The sequence below is a fragment of the Heliconius melpomene genome, chromosome 13, assembly GCF_056956725.1.
Source record: "Heliconius melpomene rosina isolate 202511_hmr_F chromosome 13, ASM5695672v1, whole genome shotgun sequence".
Classification (NCBI taxonomy): Eukaryota; Metazoa; Arthropoda; class Insecta; order Lepidoptera; family Nymphalidae; genus Heliconius; species Heliconius melpomene.
Genome location: NC_140401.1, coordinates 413,786 through 428,164, shown reverse-complemented (window position 1 = coordinate 428,164; position 14,379 = coordinate 413,786). Strand labels below are relative to the sequence as shown.

Here is a 14,379-nt window from a genome sequence, read left to right as displayed (position 1 = left end):
CAAGTAGAGAGAAGACACTCCGTTCTTCTTTATAAAAAAATCTGCCTATTAAAACTGTCAAATCTTATCACTAAATAATTATATCAAAGTTGTTAAAAGATAAAAATGACGTCACGGCCATGACAACCAATACCCGGTTAGTCAACCGCAGCTGCGCATGCGCAACGCACGTGCCATAATCAAACGAACAGGAAATGTAACTATATCGTAAATATTTACTTAAAATACTAGCAAAATGATGTATTTGAATAGAATAAAGTTTAGAAAAAACTTAGTTTTGTTTACATTAGTGATAATGAATATAGTCGACCAACCTGCACCGGAAGTGGTGATAGAACAGGGAACTTTAAGTGGTAAAATAAGTGCAGACGGGACGGTGTTTGAGTATATAGGCATACCGTATGCGACTGCTAACACTAGTACGAGGTTCAAGGTGAGGCTGACAAATAAACTATTTTATTACAGTAGTTTAGTTCAGAAATTATAGTGAATGGAGTATAATTATAATTACGTACACATTTAATGTGTACATAAATAAATAACGTTTATCGAATTTATTCTGGGGCAGCGTCTGATTATAACCAGGGTAATTATTTACACTTATTAACTCTGGTAAAACAACAAAGAGCGGCGTTAAGTTCCGCCTTTCGATAGACAGTCTCGAAAGTTGAGTAATGTGTGGAGAACAGTGACTATTAACACTAGGATTTCTCTGCCTACCCTATTATATGCAGGATTACAGCTTGAACCTGAAAACAAGAAAATGCGCAATGTTTTGTTTGTTTTTTAACCGACTTCTGTAAGAAAAGGAGGTTATCAATTCGACTGTTTTTTTTACAGGCTCCAGGACCGCCACAGAAATGGGAAGGTGTTTACAAGGCGACAGAAGAAATTCACATTTGTCCACAAAGCGTGTTCTTTGGAGTGGTAGGTGATGAGGATTGTTTGAAAATTAATGTATATGTACCTGTTATGCCTAAAACAAAGAAACCTCTTGCAGTTATGGCCTATATTCACGGTGGAGCATTTTTAGTAGGAAGTGGCAGCAAACTTTTATATGGACCAGGTTTCCTTACAAAGAAAGATGTAATTTTTGTCACATTTAATTATAGAATGGGAGCACTAGGATTTTTATGCCTAAGAACAAAAGATGTTCCAGGAAATGCAGGGCTTAAAGATCAAATTGCTGCCTTGAAATGGATTAAGAAAAATATCGCAGCATTTGGAGGTGATCCTGACAATGTAACTCTATTTGGAGAAAGTGCTGGTGCCACATCAGCATCCTTATTGCTAATTAGTGAAGCATCAAAAAGACTTTTTAATAGAGTAATTATACAGAGTGGTTCATCTGTCTCTAACTGGGCCATTAACAGGCAGCCTATTGTAGCTGCAAGTCTCCTTGTGAAAACTCTTGGGTACGATACTGAAGATCCAAATGAACTATATAAAATATTTTCTAAAATGAGCTACAAAGAAATTACTTCTCTAACTGCTAAAAAACCTCTAGGATTATTTTATGATACTCAACTTATTCATTTACCATGCGTTGAGTATGATATTCCAGGAACTGAACCCATTATAACTGATTTACCATACAATCTTTTTAATAAAAATCCTCTAGATGTTGATGTTATACATGGAACTGCCAGTAAGGAAGGCTTATTTTTAGTAGCCGAGGAAACTGATAAAACTCTTGAAGAAATGAATAAGCGATATTTATTTGCTTCAGATCTAGAATTTTCATCTGAAGAAGAAGCTATGTCAGTAGCTACAAAGGTACATCAGTTTTATTTTGGCGATAACAAAATTAGTCCAAAAAATGAAATGAATGTTACAGATTTGTATTCGGAACTATATTTTGAAATACCAACAATTTTTGAAACTGAATATTTATTGAAAAGAAACAATTCCAAAGTTTATAATTATATATTCGATCACGCTGGATATAGAAATTTTTTGAAACTCCGAGGTCGATTTAGATTTGAAGGTGGTGCTAGTCATGGAGATGAATTATTTTATATATTTAATGGTAATTTATTAGAGCCTTTTCGAATTGTTGAAAGTGATAGAAAAATAATTGAATATATGACCACTATGTGGACGAATTTTGCTAAATATGGGTATGTTTGTTTATGTATTTTTTTCTTTATCCTAATCTTATATAAGTTATCCATTTTTTTGTTTATATATCATGCGTTACCAATTGTTTGAACTCACATTTTTTTTCACGTTTTGCCAATTACTTTAATCGACCCCGACAAATGAAACGAAAGCACTTTAGCAATGAAATATCCCAAAACATTATATGAAAAGTCAAATGTGCGATTATATATTTAACTGCACCATGTATTAAATTATATCTATTAAAAAATAATTAAATCAAATTAATATTTGATAAATTTTCCAATTATTTATATAAACCAAGAACTCATTTTTGGTTTTAACTTTGATAAATTCAGTAGCTAATACTTTATATTACGTTAGGTTAAAATTCATTTACGAAAAAGGGGTCGTGACGTGGTGGGTCATCAGTTGACGATAATGGGTTCGAACCCCACTTGATGGTTTAATTATGATAATCTTATTGTTTAAATTAGACAAAACGCAGGGTTGAGTTCGGTCACTCTGCACCCAATATCCTATCCTGCCATGAGACAAAATCGTCAAGATTTTTAATTTGTCTATTTATAGAATTTTACGAAACAAACTTGATGGAAAACGTTCTAATAATAACTAATATATGGTTATGGTTTTACAGCGACCCAACACCGGATACAAGCGATGTGCCAATAAAATGGATACCAAGTAGCAAGAAGCGCCTAACCTACTTATACATAAGGGACAAGCTAGAAATGGGACCAATGATACATCCTGATGGTTATCGGCTATGGAAATATATATACGATAAATACAGAAAAACTCATATTTATTAAAATAATTTAGAATAACAATTTAAATAAATTTTATTTTTTTATTTATTATAATTTCTTTTTCTATTATATTGACCTTGGAATCTTCGAATTGGAAATCCATACATTTATTCTACGTAACGTTTTACAGTCTTAGATTTTTTTCTAGCTTGACGCTGTATCTCGCACACAGCAGGAAGAGAGAACCTGGGAGCCTAGTGTTAACACACTCCGTTCCAATCAAGACACATCGGCCAAATTCTTGAGGCATTGCGTATTGAGTGGTGGAACTTAACGCCCCGCTTTGCCTTGTTGCAAGAGCGAGGAAATGAAAATATTAAATATGAAATATTTAATTGAATATGAAATTTTTTCAATCGCACCTGGCCACGACCAGCCTCATCTTATAGTTGTTATTACTTAAGTACCTACCTTATTATAAGCCATCATAGCACAATAGGACATCGTTCTTCTGTAAATAAAAACATATATTTTTAAGTCAAAGTTCAACGACGAGCACCGCCACTCAATATTAAGTTAGAAAATACATACTAAAATAAGACAATACACTTCAAAGGCCAGCAACGCATCTACAACTTCTCAAGTATTTTTCATGTCTTTACTATAAAATTAGTAGTGTTTTCACACTATCTACCTTGCTATGCTGGATAAGTCGTGAACCGTAAATAAAAAAATCCAAAAAGTGTTCTAAAGTAATCGCATATGGCCAATCATTGTACACATCTTGTGTTTAAATAAAAAATACTACATAAATAGTTATAGGATAATAATATCTACCGTCAAAAATAGACTCAAGAATTTGTGTCTTTAACTTCAGAAATTTAGACTACTTAAAAAATATTTCTACCTCTATAGCATCCACAGTACCTTTATAAGACTTGGAAGAAAATAGTAGTACACCTAAAATTCTAATATTCTTGCTAAGATTTTTATGACGGTACGATAACAAAAGTTTATTATCACTTACGATAATTTTCAACTCGACTAAGATACAACAAAATAACGTGAGATCTCTCGAGGTACCTTAAGTTTTCTCATTACTTACGCTCTCAACTTTGTTGTATAATAAGTTATAGTGTGACGCGGATTGCTTACATTAGCTATAATACTGTATAGCTAATGTAGATTAAGCTAATACAACTCTTAGTAGATTTCACTTTTATCACAGTTTTTTTGTGAAGTTAAATTTTGATATTTTTAATATTTTCATTTTCTGACTAGGGTCACAATTGAACACCTACAAGCTGTCGTATTTACAGTCGAACGCATGTGCACCGCACCCCTGCAACACGGTTGGCCTCGATCATATTATTTTATACATCACTAGCGGACCCGGACGCGGCTACGCCTGCTTGTAATATAAGAATATAATTTCTATAGAAATATAATTCCAATCTAGATGAAATGCTAAAAGTGACTATTATATTTATTTTCATAAGGATGAATATCAAAATGACGCGGTAACGAACGCGGTCGCGTAGCGACGACGGTTGTTCAAATTCAAATTCAAATTCAAAATATTCTTTATTCAAATAAACTTATAATAAGCACTTTTGAATCGTCGAATGAACATATGAACAAAAAGCTACCACCGGTTCGGAAGGCAGTCCTGCTGAGAAGAGCCGGCAAGAAACTCAACAGTTGCTCTTTTCAAAATCAATGGTACAATCTATTACATTAGTTTGCAGCTATCCTGCATTACATTCAATAGACATTAATTCCATACATGTTTGTCCTCTAAGTATTCTTGAACAGTGTAATAAGCTTTACTTGTTAGAATTTTTTTTACTGATATTTTAAATTTTGGAAGTGGCAAATCTAGAATACACTGTGGAATTTTATTATATACACGTATGCTCAGACCCATAAAAGATTTATTAACTTTTTGGAGGCGAAAACTTGGAGTAACAATCTTATCTTTATTTCTCGTTTCTATCGTATGATTGTCACTATGTTTACTATGACAATGTATATTTTGTCGGACAAAGAGAATATTATAGTATATAAATTGGGAAGCAACTGTAAGAATACCTGCATCTTTGAAAACATCTCGCAGAGAATCTCGCGCTCTTAGTTTATAAATATATCTCACGGCTCTTTTTTGGAGGATAAATATTGAATTTATGTCTGAAGCACTGCCCCATAGCAGCATTCCATAAGATAAAATACAATGGAAATAGCTATAGTAGACTAATCGGGCAGTGTCGACGTCCGTCATTTGTCTTACTTTTTTAATTGCAAACGCGGCAGAGCTGAGTTTATCCGCAAGTGCTTCCAGATGAGCGTTCCACTGGAGTTTGGAATCTATAGTAACACCTAAGAAAATAGCTGATTCCGACACATTAAGAGGTTCTCCTTTAATTATTACATTAAAATTATGTTTTTTAACATTTGGTAAGGCAAACTCGATGCATTTCATTTTTTTTGCATTTAACATTAGATTATTAACATCAAACCAACGAAGAATATGCGATAATGCACTATTCACTTCGTCATAGTTTATTTATTAAGATGTTAGAAGTTATGTTATTAAGATGGCAGAATAAATTGCATGTCAAATTAGAAAATATTTTAATTTATTAGTATATATGTGTAATGTAATGTTATATAGCCTATAGCACTTCTGAAGAATGCAGCTTTCATACAAAACAAAAACAAAGTAAATCGATCCAGTAGATCCAGAGATCTTAGCGTTCAAACAAACAAACAAACAAACAAACAAACAAACAAACAAACAAACAAAGAAACAAACAAACAAACAAACAAACAAACAAACAAACAAACAAACAAACAAACAAACAAACAAACAAACAAACAAACAAACAAACAAACAAACACTCTTCCGCTTTATTATATTAGTATAGATTGATATAAATATTAATTTTTGTTCAGTTTAGTTTTCTGATCATGTTGAAATATTTATTATTTACAGAGTAGTCAGCGGCAACCTAATGATAAGGTACTTTTTATCCATCCTTGAAATATTTCTTGTTCAGTCGCGGAACTAAACGCTGAGCTATGGCTATTTTTACAAGAGTGAAGATATAACAATAATTCTTTCCCCTCAGTGCGAATCGAAGTCATGACCGTCGTGTTTCTCCCGTGGTCGTGTCGTCTCAAGTTACAATACTCATTACATTGTTTGATTTTCCATCAAAGAAGCAGGATTGACAGCGCAATCACATAAAGAGGTCTATTTGATAAGTTTATTCGTTAATTTGACAAGCAATTTGTCTTCTGGGTCTTAAGTATGATACAGATTTAGATTAGATATTTCTTTCTCATAAAAGAAATTGTTTAATATGATATGAGTGATATTCACATATATTAATTTAGCTACCAGCAAGGTAGGCAGAGATCTCGTGCTAAGAAATTCCGTTTCCTATGGAAAATAGAAAACTCAATTCCATGATTAATCGGCGGAATGAAAAGAAATGAAACTTTTCATTCCGTCGATTGGGAATCGCACCCACAACCGTCACGTTTACAGTGATGTACCTATGTACCACTGCAATACAATACGTATGTACGTATGTATGTATATTGTCGCCGTTTTGAATAAACACAATGATTGCAATTCCGAATATTTACTGTATAAGTATATTACAAAATAATTATTATAAAATTATAATTTTTGCGCCATTGCCCCAAGCACTATGTAACACACTCATAAACAAACTATTAAATTTAAATTAAATTAAATTAAATCAGCTTCAAGACACTCCGTTCCCCATTTTCCGCCGAACTCTGGAGGAATTGCTTGCTGAGTGGCGGGAGTCAACGCCGCGACACCAGAGTGAACAAATGAAAACATAAATTTAAATAAATATTAAATTTCTTTGAGTGGTCACACAACAAGCTATTAAATATAATAAAGATCAACAGAATTTTCTCATCACATCCCCGCAGGTAGTTACCTACAGTTACCTACCTCCCTGATGATGATCAATATTGAATGGTTTGGGCCTATTGTTTCTCCACGGTACCAACCACTCTGACAGAGAGCCCTCGGTCCGCAGTGCACTTCATACTGGAGCCAATGTTTAGATGATACATTTACTCTGTAACTAGAAATAGTCCTATGCAATAGGAAAATAATTTGTTATTGTTATACCCAAGAAAAATATTCATATTATATTTCAATCTCAATATTTTTTTATTACTCTTTTATTAAAAAGCCTCTTTCATTAAGGCTTTTTGTAGATATACAGCTTCTGCACCAGGAAGAAAATCCGAGTTTTGCACGGGCATGCAGTTTATATGAGGTCAAAATTCGACCGCACCACAAAGAACATTTTTTCTCCCGCACTCTTAACTTCACGCTGTGCGTGTTAAAAAAACAAGTGATGTGTCGCTTAGTTCTTTTTTCCAGGCTAATAAAAAGCGAAAAATATGAAAAAGAAAAAAAAACATTTATTATGTTAATATGTATTGTTACATTACATACTAAATCTATACTCATAAAACTAAGTAATTGAATATATCAGATGAACGTCATAATAGTTCCATAGAGAGTAAAGGGCGCTTCGCTCCGAGAGTTCTCGAGTGAAGGGTATGTTTCATAATAGCGCCTTAATAATCTATGAAGTCAAGAGGAAATCGTGTTTTGTGATTTTGATAGATGTATTTGTGTTTAAATATTTATTGCGATTACTTGGAGGCGATTGGAGTTTGAGTGTTTATGCTTGAAATTGTTAAGGAATTTTTTTAGGCGAAATTATTATAATAATTACTTTATAGCTGCACACTCTATCCCTACGGAACCTGGAGCTAAGGCATTCCGTTTCCCATTTTCCGAACATTTTTTTAGACAATATGCGTCGAGTGGTGAAACTCCACTTGGCACTTTGTCTGGTTACCAGAGCGGGAAGATTAAAATACTCCTAATATATTGGCCAGCATAGAAATTGATCCCACAGCTGTCACATTTACAAAGAAACCCTGTGCTTCTGTTCCTACACGGCCAAAAAAATGAAATATTTAGCTACTTCTTATTAAAAGCGAGCAATAGCTCGCTATTTTATAGACTACAAAACGTAAAATTCTGTATTTCCTATTCTATTAGGAATTTCGGAAAATCCACTCTTAGTGCTGCTCTGTGCTCCCGAAGGGCTTTAAATGCCAAATAACAGTTCTCTACGTTGTTGCATAGCTTCGGCTGTGCGCTGTTTGTCAATCACTCAGTGAAGAAATAATCTGTAAATTTTTATGAATACGGAAATGGATTTTTTAGACAATACAAGAACATATTTGTCCTTAATGTTTTGAAATAATAATGAGTTGAATATAAGAAAATAGTGAGATGGCTTAAATAAATAAATTCTGGGTATTTATTAAAAAAGACGAAAGATCATCATGGCAGTATTTATAAATAAAACATCGATATTCACTCATAATAACAATAATTAACAAAAGCTGGTTGAAGCAGAATCCAAAGAAAAACTGTTACGTTACTAATAAGTTTTATTCGTAAGTTATATTTAAGACTAGTGGACCCGAACGCGGCTACGCCTGCTTGAACTATAAGAATATTTCTTAAATATTATATAATATATTTATTTTTATAAGAATGAACATCAAAATATAAGTTCATTTTGGGTGACGTTTTCTTAAAACTTTGCAAACCGGTGCTTAGCAACGACGGTTGTTATTAAGATGGCAGAATAAATTGCATGTCAAATTAGAAAGTATTTTAATTTATTAGTATATATGTGTAATGTTATATAGCCTATAGCACTTCTGAAGAATGCAGCTTTCATACAAAACAAAAACATAGTACATCGGACCAGTAGATCCAGAGATCTTAGCGTTCAAACAAACAAACAAATTCTTCCGCTTTATTATATTAGTATAGATTATTACCTAGTTAGATTATTTCTTTATTGTGCCTGGCAAGAGATATAAGATTACCTGACGAGAAATGTCAGCATATTTTATAATAAGGACACTAAATATAGTTATTATCTTTGTTACTAAATTATGAAGAAACCGGACTCATTTTCCTCCGGTTGCAGTCATGGGGTTGTCTAAGGATAAAATAATAAACCTGACGGCTTATAAAAAGCCGGATGACATCAAGTAAACGAGTAAATACCAGATAAGTATCTTGTTAGAGACAAAGGAAGTTGCCAACAAAAGCGGGCCGTATCGTTGTTTTTCACCCTGAAAAGAGCGCAAAGGCTCTGGCGCGAGACAAGGTATGAGAGTAAAGCGTTTACATATTAATAATTATTATGGAAATATATTTGAGTAAGTTACTACTCTTAAAATGTTATAGATAAATAAACAAAATATGTTTAATTAACTAAATAGTGAGGCCGTCGAGGCGCAGCGGCGTGCCCTCTGACTATAAATGTAACGATTGTGAGTTGGATTTCCACTCAGGTATTTAATTATTTCTAATATCTCATTCTGGTCTGTCAAACTGCAGCTTTGAATTCTGCAACTCAACATGCCATGTCTTATCTGGATCTGGATACAGCGGGGAGCTAAAAGGAATAAAACAATGTATTACATCTATAGACCAGGTTGTATATGTATAATGTGAAAAAATGTTTATTTATGATATATTTGTTGATTTTCGACAATAGCTTGGACAATAATAAAAATAAAAATGAAAAATGACATATGTAAGATGCAATAAATTAACACATCTATAAAGGTTAATAATCTAGAATTTAAAATTGACTTAAACCAAACCAGATATAATTTAATTAACTACTTCCATCATTAACTACGATGTTAAAATATAATAATATAATGAAACTTAATAAAAACGCTTTAACGTGTAACTTACAGCGCAAAGTCCCAAAGTCTTCACAGTGTACACAGGTCTCAAGTCCACAATAGGTGGCGCTGTCAGTGCCAGTTGCTCTTTACAACTTTAAACAATAATACCTTCTAACTGCAGGCTTAATTGAACTTCTATCTCCTCGAATGGAAACAATCAAATTGCTGCGTGCCGTGTATACTATTTAAATCGTGGAATATTTTAGTATTTCAAGAATAATAGTCTGGAAGGGTTCCGAATTTGTATAGTGTCCTGTTGACATTGTATAAGAATATAGAAGTACCCGTCGCAGCGACGACTATTTATGTGATCGTTATGTATTTAAATTTTAAAAGCGTCGTGGACAGCATTCAACTCTGAGTGGGATGGTTATGGGTTCGATCCCTATTCTGGAGAATAATTATACTTATTATTTCCATTTATAAGCTCAATAGACAAAATGTGTTCAACGTGACACTGGCGAAGTGATTTTGTGTTCAACTGGCACGTTCGGAACGCCATAATAAAAAGAACAGAACAGAACAGAATAAAATGTGACCGCCGCTCAACCCACAATGTCTCGGAAATTGGGAGGAAAGTGGGGAACGGTGTGTTTTAATACTTCGTATAAAAACCAGCCTGCTGGGCGGGAAAACGTGAACTTCTGTCAAAATAATTTCTTGGAATGTTATAAGGAATATACAAATTTCTAAATGAGCGGAGTAAATATTTGAACAATTTAAATATTACTTATTGAGAAAACGTATAAGAAATTGTACGTAGCGGGATGTGAACCCGCGCCTCCTTGGAAACTGTCCGCTCTGACCAACTAAGCCGTAAGTTCTCATCGAGCTACGTCGAAATTCTTATGTGTTTGTTATAACTTATTTATATTGTATCTCTGTAGCGAGTTTTTACAAATTTCCGCTACCCAAAGATAATTCTGGCAAGAGAGAATACTACTATTTATATATTTTTTACATTTTTAAAGTGTAATTTCATACTTAGGAAAGTAAAATACTTATTAAGAAAACGTACAATAATTCGTAGAAAATTCGGGATCCTCATGATCCCCTGATAGACATATATGAAGAGACTGATGAGAGTGAACAATGCAATAAAGGTTTACAGAAACTCGCCAACGACAAAATAAAAGTAAAAAAACCAAAATCTATAAAATGAAAAATATTTTCAAAAATCTTCATATATTGCTTCTAAAATAAATTTTTCACCTACAGAAATATCTACTTTTAATACAAGATAACTTGGATAGCTTCGTTCAATTAAGATAATATAATATTTATGAGGTTTAAAGATGTATTCCAATTCGAGGGTCCTCTCGTAACCCCAACCACCTTTACCACTTTGCCACAAGACTAAAACAATTGAATATGTTGAATATTTTATTTACGCCTTCGTGGCATAGTGGCGTTAGCAAAAGCTTCATTTGATGTTTTCATTGTGGATTGGAATCCTACCAGCTAATGCTAATAAAATATTTTTAGAATAGATTTTGTTCTTTCCTATTATATGTTATGTTGTAGGGAAGGAGAGAGAATCTAAAATAAAAAAAATCGACTTACTACGTCTCAATCAAATTTTGGAGACATTTAAGAGTAGTTAAGCCATTTAATTCATATAATATGTCACAAGTGTGTGATTGTAAGGGTTATTCGTTGTGGGTTTGATCTTCACTCTAGGAAATAAAATATCTAATATTTTCATCTCTCTGGCGTCAGAGAGCCAAAAAAATATTTACTTTTCTAATCTTTCTAAGCTTTATGCTTTACACTGTATAGTAGTAGAATAGGATTTTCTCCGAATTCAAGACATTTTGGGGTTTCTTGTAGTTCCACCTACACATAGCAATTAGAAACATAGTTTTAAGACACTCCGTTCTTGCTGAGAATTTCCTCCCCCACTTTCCGCCAAATTCTCAAAGTTAAGCCATTGCGTGTTGAGTGGCTGAACTCAACGCCGCACTTGGCTTCATTACCAGTACGTGGAAATGAACATATTAAATGTTTCATTCCCATAAGTAGGAATTGAACTCACAACATTTGCGTTTGTAGTCAAACACTATCCTACTGCGCCACAATGACATCAACGATGACTTTGTCATCCACGTCATGCCTTTTACTTTTATATTAAGGGTTAAATTAGATTAGACTAGTTAAAATCATACTCGTTCTACTTTTACAGTGTATCTTTTGTTTCTATTTTTATAAATAGCTCAAAGCAAGATCTATATTTTTAACTAAAACTATCATTGGGCATTAAAAATCCACAACAACACTCGCAGATCCCCACTAAAAGACTAAAAAAAGTACTGAAAAACTAGAGAAAATCCAGATAAACTATATTTGTATTGTAAAATAGAAAAAAACCGATAGTTCTATGTTCGGCCGTACCAATTTGCTAATGTCAATCGGACGACAGCTGAAAAACAACATGAGTAAATGATAGCAAAGCGAAAATAACTAATGAATTTCCTTAGTCATTCCCCACATTTTGCTAAACAACTTCAAACTGAGGCGAGTGAGGCTAGATATATATGAGGAAAAGTACAAGTAAACTTTCATATAGTAAAAACGCTGATGTATTCCAGTATTCCAGAGTAAATACCCCTATTTACATTAATTATTATTAATATATTACATTAATTAGTATAATCTACATTAATTATTTAATTATTTTTTGTCATATTTTTAACTTGTTAAAACATAGTTTGGTTCAATTGTCACTCGAAGAAATCTAAATAAATATTGGGGACACAACCAGTCGCGTTTTCAGTCACACTTTCAGTGCCCCTGCACCACGACTTTTTGACTTCAAGGTCAAATTTTAAAGGATTTCAAATCCTGTTCTACTAAAATGTTCAAACGCAATCAAAAACAAAACTCAATAAACTGTGTCCCATAATGAGTATGCAGAAACGTGTGAGACAGTGGAATTGTAAACTTTGTGTAATTTCTATTTCGTGATTGGAACTCTGGGAGGACACCTGAGCCTCTCTCTCTGTCAGCCGGTGACAAATATCCCCTCTTTTTGCTTACATTTAATATGTATGACTTTAAAAGCTTTATGGCAACGACACTTTTCGTTGTTATGCTTTCGCCTTTTATTACACTTGCTTTACTTTACTAATGAAACCAACTAGCGATGCTGTCGCGAACTTCGTGAGAACTTAAGTTTTTATTGATATCTTACTTAGAGTTATGGAGTTAGTTTTTTATATAGCTTCACGCATAAGCGTAGCAAGGTAGGGAGTTGAGGAACTCGATGCCATAATCTGTTTTATTAACAGAGCGAGAAAATAAAAACATTTCATTTCACCGAATTGAACTTACAATCGCCACGGTTTCAGTCAGGCGCTCGTATAAGGTATACATTTTAAAAGATATTTTTTTTAATAGAAAGTCTAGTTGAGCATATTGAAAGTAATTAACTTCTGCGATAACAAAATAAACGTATCAATATCTTACTATTGTAAATCAAAATTAAAAATCCGCTTCACACTGTATCCCGCACACAGCAGGGTAGGCAGAGGGAACCTAGTGTTAAGACACTCCGTTCCTCACTTTCTGCCGAATTCTGGATATGTTTTGGATTTAATTTCTCAGTTTGATGAGAGTATTTGTTACCAAATACGGTATTAAATTTTAATGATTATTACGCATCGGGTTGTTACACAATGATCTGAAATTGGGCAAAAAATTGAGAACTGAGTGTCTTAACACAAGAGTCTCTCTGTCTATTCAGCTACATGCCGGAAAGAGAAAACCTGCTGACATTTGATGATATTACACACACATTCATACAAAGTTTTAACTCACAACAAAAACAAAGAAGGTTTACCTCCGAACAGCTTTATAACACAAAGTATACGTGTATAGTGCGATATAGAGGGTGCTAGTAACCCACATTCAATACCAGGCATACTAAATAATAAATTAGACTACCTAACTTCGCACCGGCTTTCGCACCTAAAAACTTTACAGTGATGGGTTCGTGTAGAATTTTTGATCTTTGTATTTTCACGTAAATTTTATCTTATTTTCTACTAAAATTTAGGTAACTTTTCCTTTAGAATATGGAAAACCTTGTTGTTGAAGCTTAATAGGTAAAGTTAATTCCACGTCATTTATTAAAGTTTTGAAAATATATATTTTTATTACAAAATTATGTACACATCGTGATGCAGTAGAACAATTAGTAACCATTAGTGGTTTTGGGTTCGATTCTAACTAATTTATTTTAATATTTCCTGCTCTGTTACGATGAAGCGAGTCAATGGAACCTTTCCCAGATTCCCTCTGCCCGCCCTACTACGTGCGGGATACGGTGTGAAGCGAAAAATAAAAATATATAATTAACATGAAATCCACGTAAGAAAGGCTGAGGGCGGCAACTAGTATAATATAATTTTCATCCCCTAGCAAATACTTTGCACAACCACCCTTATCAGACTCATCTGCGCTGTTCAAAATTATGTAAGTACTGCGGTAATAAAAGTAGATATATAGTAATGTAACGGCACCTCTGAGCTCACTTCAAAAGATAACCTAGTTTCAACCCTAATTTTTACAACTCGAGGCAGAATTATTAAGACGCATTCATATTCTGGCGTATACGGTACTAGCTTTAACTTTTACTTTGAATGTGAATCTGAAAACGGAA

At 33.3% G+C, this 14,379-nt stretch overlaps 1 protein-coding gene across 2 annotated transcripts; it reads left to right on the top strand.

The window, feature by feature from the left end:
- Window positions 1-126: 126 nt before the first annotated feature.
- LOC146532372 (esterase FE4-like) lies at window positions 127-2,978 on the top strand. Of its 2 annotated transcripts, XM_085196390.1 has the most exons (4): window positions 294-433; window positions 841-927; window positions 1,001-2,120; window positions 2,759-2,978. In XM_085196390.1, exons 2-4 carry the CDS (start codon window positions 861-863, stop codon window positions 2,931-2,933), a joined length of 1,362 nt encoding a protein of 453 aa, XP_085052516.1. In that variant the 5' UTR covers window positions 294-433; window positions 841-860; the 3' UTR covers window positions 2,934-2,978. The 2 variants fall into 2 exon arrangements, with proteins under 2 accessions (XP_085052515.1, XP_085052516.1); XM_085196389.1 differs by having other exon boundaries at window positions 127-433; window positions 841-2,120.
- Window positions 2,979-14,379: the final 11,401 nt, after the last annotated feature.